Below are 18,479 nucleotides of genomic sequence, written 5' to 3' on the forward strand. Positions count from 1 at the left end.
CAGCCACTCGGGCTGTCCAACCGGCGCCCCGCCCTCCCCGGCTCCGCACGCTCCGCCCCCCGCCCCCGCCGGGCCCCCAGAACTCCTGGCGTGCCCCGCCCCCTGCATCTTTTGATCAACCCCAGGACTCCCAGTAGGCCCTGCCCTCACCCACCCCTGTCCCTTAGGACTCCGGGGACACCGTGCCATGCACCCCTCTGACACCCAGGACGGTCTGCCCTGGACCCCTCTACTCCCCCGGGACGCGCTACCCAGCACCCTTCTGGTCCCTCGGGACGCCCTACCCAGCACTCTCTGGTCCCTCGGGATGCTCTGCCCTGCACCTTCTGGTCCCCTAGGACTCCCTGGGAGTTCCCCTTGCACATCTGTGCCTGTGTCTTGCACACCTCCAGCTCCCTAGGACCCCCCGACACACCCTGCCCTCTAATTCTGGTAGACCAAATGCAAGGACAAACAACCCCTTAGCTTGGCTACACACCTGCTTACCTCCTCCCAAAACTGAGGAGAAATCAGTTGTGTGTCCCCCGCTCTCCCTCTACACCACAGGGGAAACCGGAGCAGGTTGAGTCTCCTTGGGTCTGGGCAGTGGTCTCACGGCAGGATTCTTTGGTCTTTTTGTTGTGAGCCCCTGGCACCTCTCTAACGCCTTGCTTTTTGAGATTAAGCATCAGCTAACTACCTGTCCTAAGAAGTGCGACCTTGAGTTAGACACCTGGCCATCGTCTCCCAGGTTAGATGGAGCTCTCTGAGGACCCCGAGGGACTCTGTCTTTGCCGTTGCTCATTCTTCACTGTGATGACATCCACTGAACATTTCAGAGTTGGACAAGGCTCTCTTTCCCGGCTAAGAGATTAGCCATGCTGAAAAGCTTTTTTTGCCAAAATAACAACAGAGTGACGAAAGCCGATATTTACTGAACACATTTTCCAGGTATGGGGCTAAACCCTTTATCTATGTATTATCTTGTCCTAATCCCCAGTAATTCACTAAGCAGCCATGTTTTAAAACACACACACACACAACAATGGGGCTGTTTTGCCCTGTGCCAGCTGTTTCTCAGATTCTTTTTCTCACATGGGACAAAACCAGTTGTCCTGTGATTTTCATACATATACAAGAGGCCACAGCCCCCACTGGGTAGAGAACATGTGCTCCACTGGCCTGTCATTATCAAATGTCCCCGATCTTCTTAGTAAATAGAGGCTATTAGTGTGCTGGGCATGTATTCAGTATTCAGTCTCATTCAGTATTTAGGTTTTGGTGGTATTTTTACAAACCATGAAAACGGCTTAGAGCCCAGGTTCATAGAACTGCAAAATGATGCCTTCAGGATGTGGTCTCAGAGCCGCACACCACTGACTTGATGATTCTGGAGTTCCCCACGGCTTTTACAAGTGACATATCTGCTCATGAGATTTTGAGTTGCTGGAGGTCAAGGATGCTTTGTGCTAACCAGAATCCTGCTCTCCAAGCCTAGCAGAGCGCCTGGTACATGACAATGTTTTTTTTTTTTTTTTTTTTTTAAAGGTGTGAGGGTCAGCAATTTGGGTAAGTAAAGGTATTTGCTGCCAAGCCTGATGTCCTGAGTGGAAGGCTGGGACCCACATGGTGAAAGGAGAGAAATAATTCCTGCCTGCTGTCCTCTGACCTTTATTTTTGAGCTGTGGCATACATATGTACACATACATAAGATAAACACATAGAAAATTTAGAAAACGAGTGTGAAGGCAAGTATACACCTTTAATTCCAGCACTTTTGAGGCAGAGGCAGACAGCCTCTGTGAAGAGGAGGCCAGCCTGGTTTATACAGTGACTAAAAACGGGCTGGAGTATAAAAGGAAGGTTTTTAAAATAATAATAATAATAATAATAACCAGCCCATGGATTTCAGATACATCTCTTTCAGACCAATGCATCTTCAGAAGTAAAGAATAATAACAAGGGGGCTGGAGAGATGGCTCAGTGGTTAAGAGCACTGTCTGCTCTTCCAAAGGACCTGGGTTCAATTCCCAGCACCCACATGGCAGCTCACACCTGTCTGTAACACCAGTTTCTACCTTCATACCAATGCACAGAGAATAAAATTATTTTAAAAAATAAACTGCCCCATAGAGTGGAGAACAGAATGAACTCTTTACTGTTGGCTTACGTTATAAATGGGCATTTCTGGGGGTATAAAGATGTGAACTCCACCCTTACTAAGGTTCATCTCAGATATCTTCAGCAGAGGGGCCTGGCTGAGATCCCCTCATCATTACAGTACAGATGAACTATAATAGCTGTTTAGTCTTCCTCCAGGGGAATACAAATTAGGCCCCATCTGGGAGACCTCAGGAAGACAGCAAAGTTTTTGGGGGCTCACTGAAAAAGCCTGTATGCTGTAATAGCCACTGCCCCCCGACAACTCAGGAAGACAGCAAAGTTTTGGGGCTCACTGAAAAGGCCTGCATGCTGTGATAGCCACTGCCCCACTGACACACAGGGACGATCCACCCAGCCCCTCTGCAGTTTCATCTTGCGCCATCCTAGACTATCAAGTCTGCACATGCGTCACGGTCCTCCCAGAGCCTCGGGGACTTTGCACATGCTGTTACTATACCTGGAATTCTCTTCCTGTTTGCCTGGTGAATGTCTGCTTACCTTGAAGCTCTTGGTTTAGATGCTCCTTCTCTAGGGAAGACTCCCTGATTCCTCCACCCTGACCCATGTCCCAGGGTCTCAACAATCTTCATAGCACCAGGCTTCCACGCGATTATTTGAAGTCTGTGTCTCATACTGGAATGTAACCAGGGCTTACATGGTTCTCTCCTATGACCTGCAAAGCTGCATGGTGTGCTCACAGTGAGTTTGTATGTCTGAGGTACCAGAGATTGAATCCAGGGCCTGGTGCATGCTGGGAAAGTGCTCTATTGCTGAGCTCTGTCTCCAGCCCTCTTTTTACTGTTTTCATCTCCCTAGTTTCTTGAGTTGGACTCCAATTCACTCTTTAGTCTAAGCCAGTCTTCAGCTTGCCATCTGCCTGCCCACCATCCCCAGGAGAGGGGGTTGCAGATCCTTTGTTTGTTTAACCATTACCTGGTTGAGAACCCACAGGTCCCCCCTTAACAGGGCTGACTAATACACACATGCATTCAGTAAGACTCTTTTGGAAGGCCACCCCAGTTTTAACCCTGATTCATGTGTCTGGAACCTTATTTGATTTTACTCACTCTGTTCTACAGAACATGGGAGTTACTAACTAGGGTCATTCTCCTGAAGGCTTACGTGATGAGCCTTCCTGCAATGTGCCCTACCAGAATCACACCAACTGTGTCAAGCTACAGGCATCACTCTGGCAAGAGGCTTACAAATCAGGGACACAGAAGAAACTACGGCTCACTGTTCAGAGTGTGACAAGGCTTCTATCCTTGGCCTAATCACATAGCCTCCGTTCTAAGCATTCTCTTGGCACATTTTGAGTAAAACTGTTTTAAATGTTTATGTATAATCTTGATTCAGAATTTTTTTGGAGGGGGTGTTTCTATTTCTGTTTAAAAGGTCTGTTCAGAAGTTCTAAAAATACCCTGTATCAGTCTTTTCTAATGCTGAGCTCATTTCTGGCAGACAAATTACAATGTAATTCAGTCACCCCCTAATATGCTGGTCTTAAGAATGATAATGACAAAATGCAAATCCTAAAGGCTAGTTTATCTTGCATCTCTTTGCAACACACCTGCCTGAGAAATTGCTCTGATATAAAAATAATGTCCAAGAGAAGTCGATCATATTAAAATTTGCCATTCTGAATTTCATGTTACTTCATAATAATCTTGTTGGGTGAAAATAAGTTTCTAAAGCTGGGCACGGTGACTTGACAGGTGGCATACTCCTGTCACCCCAGCACCTGAGAAACTAAGGCACGCCACAAGCCTGACCAGCCTGGAATACATAGGTGTCACAGCTATTTCAAGTCTATGAACTAAAATTATACTTAGCTATAAAATAATGTAGTGTTTCAACGCTGTTCTATCCTAAGCTTTCCTATGAAGCAAACAATTGGTGTTCCCTGTCAGCAGGCAGGTGGAGAGGCAGCCATGAGCATATCACACAAAGCAGGAAAAATTTACTATTTGGATTCTCAGTTTGGAACCTGGCCTTTCCAAGGGCATTCTGGATTCCAAATTTGGCAAACGCTGGTTCAGAATCAGGTCTACGTTCTCAATCTTGCTCAACACAACCACTCTGAAGAGAAAGCAAGTATTTATAGAGTGTAGCCAGCCTTACCCAGTTTCTTTTCAGCAGCCTCATTACAAAGGTGAGCTGAACAGATTTCCCCTCTCATGAAAATCATCTGGGAAGAAACCCTGAAGCCACTAACAAAGAGACATTGACCCAGCACAATACAACCTTCATCTGCAGTGCTAAAGGGAACACCTCCCAGAGAAATGAACTTGCTAGGCTGCATTTAAAGTTCCTTGTCAGCCTGTTAGTGGTGGCGCATATCTTTGATCCCAGCACTCGGGAGGCAGAAGCAAAAAGATCTCTGTGAGTTCAAGACCAGCCTAGTTTATAGAACTAGTTGCAAGAAAGACAGGGCTACACAATGAGACTCTGTCTCGAAAAACCAAAAAGAGTAAAAATAAATAAAAAATAAAGTTCCTTCTTTTAGTCCTGTACAGTAAAAGGAAACCAAATAAAATTGTTTTTATTATTAAAAATATTTTTATTGAATGAAACTGATCAGTTCTGGTAGAAAGAACAGAGGCAAATAGTATAATCTTTTAAAAAAATTAAATTACAAGTTAAAATGGAACTTTTGGTCTTCAATACATTTTATTAAAACCCACATAAAACGATCTTCCATCAAGGGCTGTCTTGTGTAAGTGAACTGCCTACTACAAAGCCAGAAATGATGTAGCTGTCGCCTGAGGACAGATGGGCCTGAACTGCAGCACCCCAGGTGATAGTGTCACATTTCAAACTTTACACCACTTTATCTCCTGTCCATCAACACAACAGAGTCCAGCACTGAAACCATAAGAGAAGAAGGAATATGTCACATACAGGAAGCTGACTCTGAGAAGTCAGTCATGATGTGAATATACACCCAAGCTTTAAGAAGGCAGACAACTAAAGCAGCACTTTACACGCAGGGTTCTCAAATACTGCAAGTGTCTGCATCTTGACAGAGTGGTTTTTTTTCCTTTTAGCACATTTCCAAACACGTGTAGAGAGCAAGGCCTCATTTTTTAGGCATGAAAATATCTTTTACAGAAAAATGGCTCATCAAAAACAAAATATAGAAGCTTTAAGAAGTGAACTTCTGAGTTTCTGCTTGCCTTTGTATTAAGTGCTGCTTATATGGGAATCACAGTCCTTTGTCTTCAGGTGAAGTATGGTATCCACTTTCTGCCTTCCAATTGGAGTCCTGCTTCCGGGAGAAAACAAAAACAGTCAACAAGACGAAAAGGAATTAGCACTGGATGGTGCCCTGAGAGTTCCTGGTGTCTGAGACCCTGACTACATATATGGTTTTCATCAATAAAGTCTCATGCTGTACTGTATACGTGAAAAGTTCTCAGCAATGAGAGCAGGGGCAGGAGGGCGAGGGGAGGCAGGCAGGGCCGCTCAGATATCTTGCCCTCCTGCTGGAAAGGGCCTTGTGCTTAACAGGAGACACCTGTAGCGCTTACACCATGGAATTCATTGACCTGCACTAGGAATGAAGGTCTGACAGAAGAAAACAACCCAAGAGTCACAAAGCTCGAAGTCATACATGATTCTTTCTAGACAGACATACAGAAGCAATGCTCAAATTTAGATGTCTTTTGAAAATTTTTATTTTCTGGGTCAAGGTCTCGCTTATGTAGCCCAGCCTGGCCTCCAACTCATCTTTCTGCCACAGTCTCCCAACTTCCTGAATACGAGGATTACCATAGTGTATGCCGCCATGGCTGGCCTCAAGGACCCTTCCTCCTTTTCTTTTTGAGACAGGATCTCACTAGATTGATCAAATGCCTTGAACTCATGATTCTCCTGCATCGGCCTCCCCATAGGGATTACAGACTGTGCCAGCAGACTCACCTAAGATTTTTGTTTTATTTTGTTTTTCAAGATAGGGTTTCTCTGTGCAGCCCTGGCTGTCCTGGAACTCACTCTGTAGATTAGGCTGGCCTAGAACTCAAGAGATCTGCCTGCCTCTGCTCCTGAGTGCTGAAACTAAAGGTGTGTGCTACCACTGCCCACCACCACTAAGATCCCAGTTTTAAAGGTTGGATCAATACACACTTTCCTTAAATTTAAAATTATCAGTATGGAGAACAAAAATATTTTTGGTCTGTATTTCTCTTATAAGCAATTGACATTCTACTCAGGTTAATTATATAGTAAAAGCAGATCAGGCAAAAGAGAAAGAATTACTGATCAGATGACTGTGTGTTCTTGACTCTACATTATCAACGTTCCTAGTTACTTATTAATATTAACTGTGATATAAGGACAAGCAAAGGTGACCTAAACATGGTCACTGTGAATGACCAAGTTGACTTTTGTTTTCCTTCAATGGCTGACAAGGGTGTTTTTTTTTTCATCTGGCTCTTCTGAGGCTTCTAATTTCTAGAAAACAACTCCAAAATTAGTGTTCAGGTTAGAGAAATTAAAAAATACTTTGGACAACTAGACACAGCTATAGTGGGGATGCCTTTCAAAGACCTTGGTGGGGACTGGAGAGATGTTTAGAACAGAAGCACTTGCTAAGCAGGCCTGACAACTTGAATCTGATACCTGGAACTTACAGTGGAAGGAGAGAAACACCTCCCTGACCTCTATGCAGACGCCAGAGCACACATGCAGCCAAATACAGATAGATAAACACACACACACACACACACACACACACACACACACGGTTATGTTTGCAGCTGGCCTAGCCTAAATTCAGATTCTTCTGCCTCGGTCTCCATGAATCTTGGGTTACAGGGACTCACCACTACTTGTATAGTTGTGTGTGTATGTAAGCAGTCACTGTGGCATATGTATATTGTTCAGAGGACAACTCTTGGGAGTTGGTTCTCTCCTGCCACTAGTGAGATCAAGAGAGAAGGATAGAACATAGGTTGTCACTCTTGCTGCCAAGAGCCTTTACTGGCTGAACCATGACCAACCCATCATTTTGTTGTTGTTGTTGCTGCCATTTTTAAAGATTCCTCAAAATTACACTTATTTGTGTATACGTACATGGCATGAGATCAAACAGCCAGAGCCTTTACCCAGAGACTTGCAAAGACATCTCAATGGCTTACTTGTGTGTGTGTGTGTGTCTTTTTGCCTTTTTTGATCTAGGGTCCCTCTATGTAGCACTGGTTGTCCTGTAATTCAGTATGTAGACCAGGCTGGCCTTCAACTCACAGAGATCCTCTTTCTCCTACCTCCAAAGTACTGGGATTAAAGGTGTGCACTATCACTTCCAGCTTAATTTTTCTTTATTTTATTGTTTGCTTGCACATTTGAGGCGGGGTCTTGCTATGCAGCCTAGCTGGCCTGGAACTTGATACTTGATGAAGCTGTACAGATATGGTATAGAATACATACATACAAAACATTCATACACATAAAATAACAATAAATATATCTATTTAAAAATACAAGTGTGGCCAGTCGGTGATAGTACATGCTTTTAATCTCAGCACTCAGGAGGCAGAAGCAGGCAGATCTCTATGAGGTTGAAGCTAGCCTGGTCTACAGAGAGAGTTCCAGGATAGCAGGGCTACACAGAGAAACCCTGTCTCAAAGGAAAAAAGAATACAAGTGTGTTAGTATGGGCTTGTAATCTCAGAGCTGGAGAGGCAGAGAGAGGTAGATCACTGACCAGCTAGACTAGCCTACTTAGTGAGTTCTGGGATTAAAGGTATGTACCACCATCCCTGACCACTTTTTTAAGACAGAGTCTTAGCATGTAGCCCAGGCTGGCCTTGAACTCATGAAACTCTCACCTCAGCCTTCTAAGTTTTAGGATCACAGGCATAAATTTTAAACTCATAAATAGAATGTCCTGTGTACTAGCCACAATGCCAAGCTTCGTTTAGTCTTGAGGTGTCCCCATTTTCATTTTCAGGGAGGAGCTTCCCTGGGTGTGGCCAGGCAGTACTACCATCTACTCTTCCCTTTTCTCTGTATAGTCAGGGTTTAAATTCCTGGAGTGCTGCTGCTGCTGTTGAGTAGTCAATACATTTACTCTGGTTCAAAGGAAAAATTATATTTTTTAAAAAGTGGGGCTAGTGAGATAATCTTTGGCAGTTAAAAGTTCCCGCCACAAGGTCTGATGGCTGAGTTGGATCCAAAGGATGCACATGGTGGAAGGAGAACCGTCTTCTGCAAGTTGTCCTCTGACCTCCACCCATGAGCTGTTGCACATGCACACCCACTCATCCAAACATATTCAATAAATAACAAAACAGAGTTAAAGCCTGTACAATGTAAGAAGGAGTGTGGTCTGCACTTTCCTTTGCATCCTGCTAGGAACAGTTATGGTCCCTGTCCTATGCAAACTTGAATTCTGCTATTAAGCAAAGCTGCAAGGAAAACCCAGAATTAGCCATTTTGTACCCATTCAGAAGTGCCTGGGAAAGTGACAAAGTGACACTGCTTGTCAAAGGATCAGCAGCCTTGCTGTTTCCTGCAGGAACATAATCTGGGGAGCTCCTCAGCATGGCAGGAGGGCATCTTTTCCACAGAAAGGCCTAAATTACTAACCTTTTCTTTAGCTACACATGGTGACGCCTCACAAAGGCAGACAGGCTGCTCAGAGCTTTACCCTGCTTGCTTGTTGCAAAAACAAGAATACTTTTTTATAAAACTATTTGCTTCTCCTGTTTCTGGCTTTAACAAGTTCAAAGGCATGAGGGAAGGATTAAGTGAAGCTTGTTGCCAAGTACATTTCTGCTGTTTAAATTCTGTTTTCCAACATCTACAGAATCAGTTCGTCCATCCAAAAATATATTGTTTGGAGCAAATGGGTTTTTTTGTTGTTGTTGTTGTTTTTACCAATTAACTGATTTTCTGATTTGGCTGTGGAATGCTGAGCAAGATTAAATCCCCTTCTCTCATCTATGAAATGAGGGGTTTGGATTACATATTTCTTTTTTGTTTTGTTTTGCTTTGTTTTGTTTTTGAGACAGCCTTGGTTTGTCCTGGACTCACTTTGTAGACCAGGCTGGCCTTGAACTCACAGAGATCTGCCTGGAGGGATCATATATTTTTTTCTGGGTCTTTCCAACACAAAAATTCTCTCAAACCAAATTTTTGCTGGCCTCACACAGCCTCAGTATCTTTTCAGTCGAGATCTGAGGTCACAGCTTTGCCCCTTTCTCTGCACTTTCCCCTCAGCTCTATTCAAGACCGTTACTGAGGAGCCTCTACAGCAGGTGATCAACCATTGTATACCATGGCGGAAACTCTTATGGAGATAAAATACACAGACATGAAGATCCACACCAAAGAGGCCAACATGACGGAGCTCTAGGTTAGACCTCTGTTAGGAGAGAGGACTGCACAAAAGCCCTACACCCTCTTCTGGCCTCCACCGGCACTGCACACAGACACGGTGCACATAGCACATGCAAGCAAAACACTCGTTCACATAAAAATAATCCTTTACAAAGTACAAATGTGTCAGAATGGGCTTGTAATCTCAGAGGCAGGGAGGAAGAGAGCGCTGAGTTACTGCCCAGCCAGACTAGCCTACTTGGTAAGTTCCAGTAGGAAACCTTGTCTCAAAAAAAGAGATGGGTGGCACCCGAGGAACACCACCACCATCATCCTCTGACCTCCCCCACATCTGCACATATATGCATTTGCCCCCGCACATACAAGCATACTCCTGAAGGCACACATAGTCATACGATGGAATACCAATTGTCAACGGAGAAGAGCAAAGCACCAATGTACCAACAACATGAATGAATCTCAAATTATCAAGGGGAAAGATGAGGCATATACAAAAGCTGGAGAGGTGGCCCCATGAGGGTTCCCAGCACCAAAATGGGTAGGGGAGTATATATTGCATGACTGCATTTCTGTAACATTCTAAAACAGGCATAACTAGTCTGCAGTGATAAAAATCAGAGCAGTCCCTGCCTGTGGGGTGAGTACAGAGGCACTCACTTCAGAAGGCACCCAGGGAGCTTCCTCTTCTCATGCAGTATTACATGGGTACATATGCATGACCACACTTAATAAATCAGCATGATTTTTTTTTTACTATTTTTTTAATTAAAATAGCAGGATAAACATTGAAGACATCTTGCGTTTGTGTGTGCACTCGCGTGTGTGTGTGTACTTATAAGTGCAGGTATGAATGCCTATGCATGTGAGTCAAGGCCAGAGAAGGACATGAGTGTCCTGCTCTTACTCTGCCATATATTCCTTTTTGACTGAGTCTCTCACTGACTCTAGAGCTAGGCTGGCAGCCAACAAGCCTCAGGATCCTCCTGTCTCTGACTCCTACCATACTAGAGTTTAGAACACATATCCATACTTGGCTTTTTATGGATCCTAGGAATTTGAACTCGGGTCCTAGTACTTACACCACAAGCATGCTTATCCACTGAGCTATCTCCCCAGTCCCACATTAAAATCATTCTTAATATTTTTTTTTCATTTTATTATATGTAAATTATACTTAAGATTTTATTTTTATTTGTTTTGAGGGGTGTTTCTTAGCCATGGAGATGGAATCCAGGGACTTGTATATGCCCAAAACACACTATACTCCTGAGCTACACTACCAGAAACGTTAATTTAATATAAAAGCAACTCAGGGCTTGTGAGTGGCTCAGAGGGTAAAGAAGCTTGCTGCCAAGCCTGACAACCAGAGTTCACTCACCAGAATCCACATAATGGAAGGAGAAAACTACCTCCTACAATTGTCCTCTGGCCTCTACACATGTGCACACTCACATTCACACACAATCAATACAATTATTTGTACTGGACAGTATTCTTGTAGACTATTTTATTATTTGGGGTTTTGGTCAGAGATACAAAATGGGTTTAACTGAAATGGCTTTCAAGCATCTTTAACTACAGAATGTCCAAGGAATGCACCTTGACTCTGAAGTGTGAAATGTAAGTTCTGAGCTCTTACTCCACAATTAGGGAATAGGCATCAAGTTTGGTGTGCTATACATTGTTTTGATAGAGACAATAAAATCTACAAGGCGCTTAAGCAACTACCATTGAACTCTTATTAAGTGCCATGACAGTTTTTTGGTACACATCTTTAATTCCAGCACTTGGGAGGCAGAGGCAATGGGTATCTGTGAGTTCGAGGCCAGCCTGGTCTACAGACCAAGTTCCAGGACAACTAAGGCTACACAAAGAAACACTATCTCAAAAACAAAATAAAATAAAAAACAAACAAAATCTTATTATGCTCAAAAGAAATAGACAAAATCAACATGTAAAACTCTGAAAGAATGACAGCTTTTGGGCTAGGGAGATAGCTTAGAAGAAGAATCCAGCCAAGGCCTTAGATCTATTCATCAGTGAAAAGGAGTTATAGAGAAAAAGAGAAAAGTGCTGTACAATACAGTGAGGGAAGAGATGGTAAGAACCAGAATATAGTTCTATCCCAGCCTCAAAACAAACAAAAAAATGATAAAGAATGAAAAGGTGGAGTTGGGAGCAGCAGCAGATGGATCTGTGAATTTAAGGCCAGTGTGATCTATATTGAGAGCCTCAGGATAGCCAGGGCTACATACAGGGACCATGTCAGAGAGAAAGAGAGAGGAGAGAGAGGAGAAAGGAGCGAGAGAGAGGAAAAAAGAAAGGAAGGAAGGAAGAGAAAGAGAGAGAGAGAGTGAGAAGAAAGAAAGAAAGAAAGAAAGAAAGAGAGAAAGAGAGAAAGAGAGAAAGAGAGAAAGAAGAGAGGGAGGGAAGGAGGAAAGGAAGGAAAAAGGAGGAGGAAAAGGGGAGAAGGGAAAAGAAACAATGAACCGCGTTTGGAGAGATTGTAGGGGAGGAAATGCAACAAAGAGAAAAAGATGTGTGAAGAAGTGCACTGCAGGTGAGTCACTAGAGGACAGACACTAAGGACTCGCAGCTGTTTTTCTTGAGTATAGTAACATTTATTATGGGTTGCTTTTTTTTTTTTAATGTCCTCATCTGCTGAGTATGGTGCCACGTGGCCATAATCTGTATTTTATGAAGGAGAGGCAGGAGAATGGTGATTTCCAGGCTAGTTCCACAGTTAGACCTACCCTCCCCCTCCAAAGAAATTAACACACCTGAAAGAGATGCGTCTTGAAGTATCTATGAGTGAAAGGCTATGTCTTAAATGTGCTCTAAAATGCTTTTGAAAAGCGTATAGAGAGACAGTGAAATGGCTCAGCAATGGCACTTGCTGCTAAAGTCTCGTATATCCTGACTCTGATCCTCAGTACCCAATCGTGGAAAGAAGGGAACAACGCCCACACACTGCCCTGACTCACTGCCACAACACACATGTACTATGTTACATATATGTATATACTGTATGTAGTATACACATATACTATGACACATTCTTGATCTCTCTTGCTGTCTCTCTCATACACATACACACACAGAAATACTAGACATACCAGCATATGCCTTTAATCCCAGCACTAAAGAGGCAGAGGCAGTCAGTTTTCCATGAGTGGGAAGCCAGCCTGGGCTCCATATTAATTCCAGACCAGCCAGGGTTATGGGTAAGACACACAAAAATAAACAAATATAACATTTAAAGTATACGAAGGAGCAAAATAAAATTTAAACAGCAAGTGTTTGGTGGTTGTTAGAAATAAACAATTTTATTTTTTTTCCTACTTTTGTGTGTTCTTAAAATCTTGTGTACATATTAAATTTGAAATTTCGAAGCCAAACATGGTAGCACACATTTAACTCCAGCTCTCAGAAGGCAGAGGCAGGAGGATTTTTGTGACTTTGAGGCCAACCTGGTCTACATAGTTCCAGAACAGCCATGTCTACATATGGAGACCCTGTCTCAAAGGAAACAAACATACAAACAAAAGCAAAACAAAACAAAAAACAACAAAAATTAAGTAAATTTGAAACTTTGTGTGTTTGAAAACCCCTCCAGGAATGTGGGCGGAAGGTAAGATACTTGCTACTTAAGGCCTTGGGCTCCTTTCTGGTTTTGTCTTACTCTAGTCCCACAGTATGGGTTTTTCTCCTCAGCACCTTCGGTCTATCAGAACAGCCATCTCACGGATTCAGACCCTGTCAGTGTATGGCTCAAGAAAAGGAAATCTGGGCTGGGGACACAGAACAGTCAGTAAGTGTCTGCCACACAAGCATGAGGACCTGAGTTTGATCCCCAGGACCCACATAAAAAGGCAGATGTGAAACACGTTCTGGAAAGCCCAGCGCTGGGGAGGTGGAGACAGGTGGATCCCTGGGACTTGCTGGCCAGCCAGACTAGCCTAAAGGTTAAGCTCTCAGTCCCAGGGAGAGGCCTTGTCTCAAACAAAAAGGCAGCCAGCCTAACAACATTGAGGCTGTCCTAGACACATGCACACACACACACACACACACACACACACACACACACACATCTCCCTGCACATACACTGATGCACAATTTTTTTTTCAAGAAAAAGAAAAGGGAACGCACACTTCTGTTGAGATTGTCACAGCCGATGGGCAGCAGGGTGCTCAGTTCCAGATCATTGACCATCTGCCGGGACTCAGCCAGCAGGCGCTGGAGCTTACTGGTAGGAGAAAAGTCATCCTGCGGAAACAATGCAGTGCAGCATTGTGAGCTGAGAGACATTTCTAAGTGTCTTTCCACCATCGCAACTTACAGATGCAGATGTCAACTTTCTGTCAACGGTAGGTAAGAGTTATACTATATATATATGTTATATATCTTATTTTAAGTATATATTATAAAAATACTCTATTCCTTTTATTTCTTATAACTATGCAGTAAAATAACACAACACAAACAGAACCTACTATGACTAATTATAAGAAAAGATTCTGAGACATTGTTTGGCTTTCCTAAATACAAACTCCAAGCCAGGATGGGTATGGTTGGCACACCTTTAGTTCTAGTGCTCAGGGGCTGGAGAGATGGCTCAGAGGATAAGAGGACTGCCTGTTCCTCCAGAGGTCCTAAGTTCAATTCCCAGCAACTACATGGTGGCTCACAACCATCTGTAATGAGATCTTGTGCCTTTTTCTGGCATGCAAGTGTACATGCAGGCAGAACACTGTACGCATATTTTTTTAAAATCTTTTAAAAAATTCTAGCACTCAGTAGACAGAGGCAGGTAGATCTCTGTAAACTCGAGGCTAGCCTAGGATACATAATGAGTTCTAGGCCAGCCAGGACTACATAGTGAGACTGTATATTTAAAACAAACAAACAAAAAAACAAACGAACCTCCCAAAACAAGTCATAATCAGCAGGTCAACGGAAAAACAGAACCTTGACACTAAAGGTATGTGGGCTTTTAGAATATGTGGAGATGTACTATGATAATAATATTAATCGTATTATTATAAATATAATAATCTTATCAAAAAGTATTAATAATTTACTATTAATTTTTGGTTTCTTGATACAGAGTGTCTCTGTATACTAGAGCCCTGGCTGTTCTGGACTCACTTTGTAGACCAGGCTGGCCTTGAACTCACAAAGATCCACCTGCTTCTCCCACCCAAGTACTGGGATTAAAGGCATGCGTCACCAATTCCAGATGAGATACACTTTAATTTAACCTTGCTAATTTATTTTCAATAGTTTTTTTTTTTTTTTGAGCATGATGATCAAAGGACAAGTTAAAAGAGTCAGTTCTCAAGCAGAAAATTAAGAGTCTGTACTCTTTCCAACATGTAAATTCTAGGAACTAAGCTCAGGCTGTGAGACTTAGTGGGGAGCATCCTACCCTCTCTCTGAGCCATCTCCATGGCCTTTAATTTAAAAACAAAAACATTTGTTTGTGTGTAGACCGTGTGTTCCATGGCATGAAGTCAAAGGAAAACTTTGCCAAGTCAGTTCTCCATGACTTCCCAGTGGAGTCAGGTGTGCGAATTCAATGCATCAGGCTTAGCTGTCCTTTACCCCAAACAAAAAACACCCTACAATCCAAATAAATAAATGCAAAGTGAGATGGCCACCTTGCCAGCTCTTTTTTGTTTGTTTGTTTGTTTTTTGGTTTTGGTTTTTCCAAGACAGGGTTTCTCTCTCCTGGACTGACTTTGTAGGACAGGCTGGCCTCAAACTCACATAGATCTTCCTGCCTCTGCCTCCCAGAGTACTGGGATTACAGGAGTGTGCCACCACACCTGGCTGGTTTTTGGTTTCTTGAAACTGGCATTTCACTCTGAAGCCCAGCTAGCCCAGAACTCACTGTGTAGCCCAAGTCAACTCAGGCTTACAGTCATCCTGCCTCTGTCTGCAGAGCAGCAGGATACAGGTGTGCACTACTTCTGCAGTGGTTTCCTTCCTTCCTACCAGAGTTGCCTGTTTAAAAAAAAAAAGGAAATAAAGTTTTGAAAAACTATTTGTTGGATCAAAGCTTATTGCTCTCACTTATTATTTGAAATCAGTCAGAAACGCCTCCTTCTTTTTTGAGACAGGGTCTCTGTGTAGCCCTGGCTTCCATGAAACTCCACTTTGGTCTACAGTTTGTGTACACCAAACTGGCCTCAAACTGACAGAGATCTGCCTACTTCTGTCTTCTGTCTTCCCAGTGCTGAGATTAAAGGTGTACACTCAAAGCCTGCTAGGGTTTTTTTTTTTCTTCTATACTTTTATCTTTTGAAAAAGAGGGAAAATGTAGCTGTAGTGGCTCATATCTATAATTCAAGCACTGAAGTGGAAGACTGTATTGAAACAGAGAGAGAGAGAGAGAGAAAGAGAGAGAGAAAGAGAGAGAGAAAGAAAGTGAGCAAGCACCTGGTAGTGGTGGTGGTGCATGCTTTAATCCCAGCAGAGGCAGAGTTCTAGGCCAGCCTGGTTTACAAAGTTCCTGGACAGCCAGGGGTGTTACACAGAGAAACCCTGGAAGGAAGGGAGAGAGGGAAGGAAGGAAGAAAAGAAAGCTGGGAAGTTGTGGCACACACTTTAATCCCAGAGGGAGGCAGAGACAGGCAGATCTCTGAGTTCAAAGCCAATCTGGTCTACAGAGTGAGTTCTAGAGCAGCCAGGGCTACACAGAGAAACCCTGTCCTGGAAAAAAAGAAAAAGAAAAAGAGAAAGGAAGGAAGGAAGAAAGGGACAGAGAGGGAGAGAGAGGGGGAGAGAGAAGAGAGAGAACCTAAAATGGGATGAGTCTTTTCATTGTCTAATGGAGAATAAGAGCAAAGTGTGTTTGTGTGTTTGTGTGCACATATGTGTACAAAATTGTGGAAGAATAACATTTTTCAAGTAACTTTAAAGGCCTATGACTTAAAACAAATTTAATGCCAGGTGTGGTAATACACACCTTTAGTCCTAGCACTCAGGTGATCTTTGAGTTTGAGGCCAGCCTGGTCTATACAGTGAGCTCCAACCAGGACTATGTACAGAGCCCTGTTTCAAAACCCAAAATAAAACAAAAAAAATTTAAATCCCACCATTTAGATGCATTTTATTTTACGTGTATGAGTGTTTTGTCTGCATGTATATGCACATGTGTACCTGATACTTGTGAAGCTCAGAAGAGGATTCCTGAAATTAGACTTTTAGATGGTTGTAAGCCACCAAACCTGGGTCCAAGAGCAGCAAGCACTAACTGCTAAACCATCTCTCCAGTGTGTGAGACGGTTCAGTCACACAAGGCCCATAAGTGTAAAAATCTAGAAACAGCCAAAATTAAGCAACAATGCTGTAGAAGAATAAAAAAAGCGTGTTGAGAAGAAACTTTGCTTGACTAAATTGAGAACTTTCATGCAAAACATAAACCTTTTCATTGGACAAGGCTGCATCTTTGCTGATGAATACACTCTTGGGTGATGTTCTTTTGTCAGGAGGTGCATCTGACTCATCTTCTCTTTCAGGAGACTTTGAGGAACCCAAACACTGAGGAGACTGAATGCCAGTGAGCTCACTGCAAATAATAAGACCAAAGAGAAAGAATGTCACACATGTGCCGCTCATACACTTAAAAAGTATGTTAAGAGGACAAAAAAAGTGACAAGGCTGAGTGCTCATGCTTATAAAGCCTGCAGCATTCAGTAAGGAAGCTAAAGCAAAAAGACTGATCAACCACAAATTTAGGCCAGTCTGAGCAACATAGTAAGTTCCATGCTAGCTGGGAGACAGAGTGAAATGCTATCTGAAGAAAAGGTTAAAAAGAACAAAAAGTGACGGGGTCCTGCTATGTAGGATGGCCTCAGACTTGTTAAGAAGCCCATGTTGGCCTAGAACTCACACTCCCCCACCACAGCCTCTGGAGTGCTGGGCTAATAAGCACACATTACTATCTCTAACATAAACATGTTTTTGAAATGAAGGAGTCAGGTGGAATGCAATAATGCAGATCTGGATAGAATATTATACATTCATGCACATTTGTGTAAGTAAGAATTAAAATATGTAGTTCAGGGTAACTATAAGAATAAAGAATTTCCCTCCTCCAAAATGTACAGAGGTAGGGCTAGATAAATGGCTCACTGATTAAGAGTAAGTGGTTTTCTTACATGGGTCCCAAGTTCATTCGTAGGACCCATATGGTCGTTCACAACCACTTGCAACTCCAGCTTCCAGAGATCTGACATCTCCCCTCTGGCCTCCACAGGCAACTACACTCATATAAACATATACATATACTTCATATACATATACAAAACATACATATATATGCATGCATACATCAGTTAAATAAATAATAAATAAATAAAATAATTAATTAAAATTTTAAACCTTTAGCTGGGCATGATGATCCAGCACTTGAAGGAAGAGGCAGACAGATCTTTGAATTCGAGGCCAGCCTGGTCTACACAATAAGTTCCAGGATAGCCAGCATCATAGAGAGAAACCCTGTCTCAGAAAAAAAAAAGAAAGAAAGAAAGAAAGAAAGAAAGAAAGAAAGAAAGAAAGAAAGAAAGTAAAAAGGAAAGGCCAGCACATGAGCACACCTTTAATCCTACAACTAAGGAACAGAGGCAAATGAATCTCTGAGTTCAAGGCAAGGCAGATCCATATAGTAAGACCCTGTCTCAAAAAAAAAAAAATCAATAAATGAAGCTTTGAAAGTACAAAAGGGCCACCAAGATGGCTCAGCGGGTAAAGCTGCTTGCCACCAAGCATTGGGAACTGACTTCAATTTCTAGAACCCACAGGGTGGAAGGCTAGAACCCACTCCCACAAGCTGTCCTCTGAGCTCTTCACAAGTGTGGCATGCACGTAAAAACAATGAACTACACTTGCTTATTTGTGAGCACAGAGGCTGGCGTGCACCGGGGCAGGTGACTACTTCCCTGCAGGTGCGGGATCTCAGGAAACACACAGGACAGCAGGAACCTGTTGT

At 42.9% G+C, this 18,479-nt stretch overlaps 1 protein-coding gene across 7 annotated transcripts in view; it reads right to left on the reverse strand.

Annotated features, from left to right (window-relative positions):
* Window positions 1-4,678: 4,678 nt before the first annotated feature.
* The window catches only part of Ccdc62 (coiled-coil domain containing 62), a 39,451-nt gene continuing 25,650 nt past the window's right edge, over window positions 4,679-18,479 (reverse strand). For 5 of the 7 annotated variants that reach the window (XM_060382367.1, XM_060382366.1, XM_060382368.1 and 2 more), the window contains 3 exons: window positions 16,913-17,057; window positions 13,634-13,750; window positions 4,679-5,407 (listed from right to left, as the gene is read on the reverse strand). In XM_060382367.1, coding sequence (XP_060238350.1) covers window positions 5,348-5,407; window positions 13,634-13,750; window positions 16,913-17,057 — 322 coding nt within the window. In that variant the 3' untranslated portion in view covers window positions 4,679-5,347. The other 2 variants (XM_060382364.1, XM_021652764.2) reach the window with 2 other exon arrangements.

The sequence above is a fragment of the Meriones unguiculatus genome, chromosome 4 (genome assembly GCF_030254825.1).
Source record: "Meriones unguiculatus strain TT.TT164.6M chromosome 4, Bangor_MerUng_6.1, whole genome shotgun sequence".
Lineage (NCBI taxonomy): Eukaryota > Metazoa > Chordata > Mammalia > Rodentia > Muridae > Meriones > Meriones unguiculatus.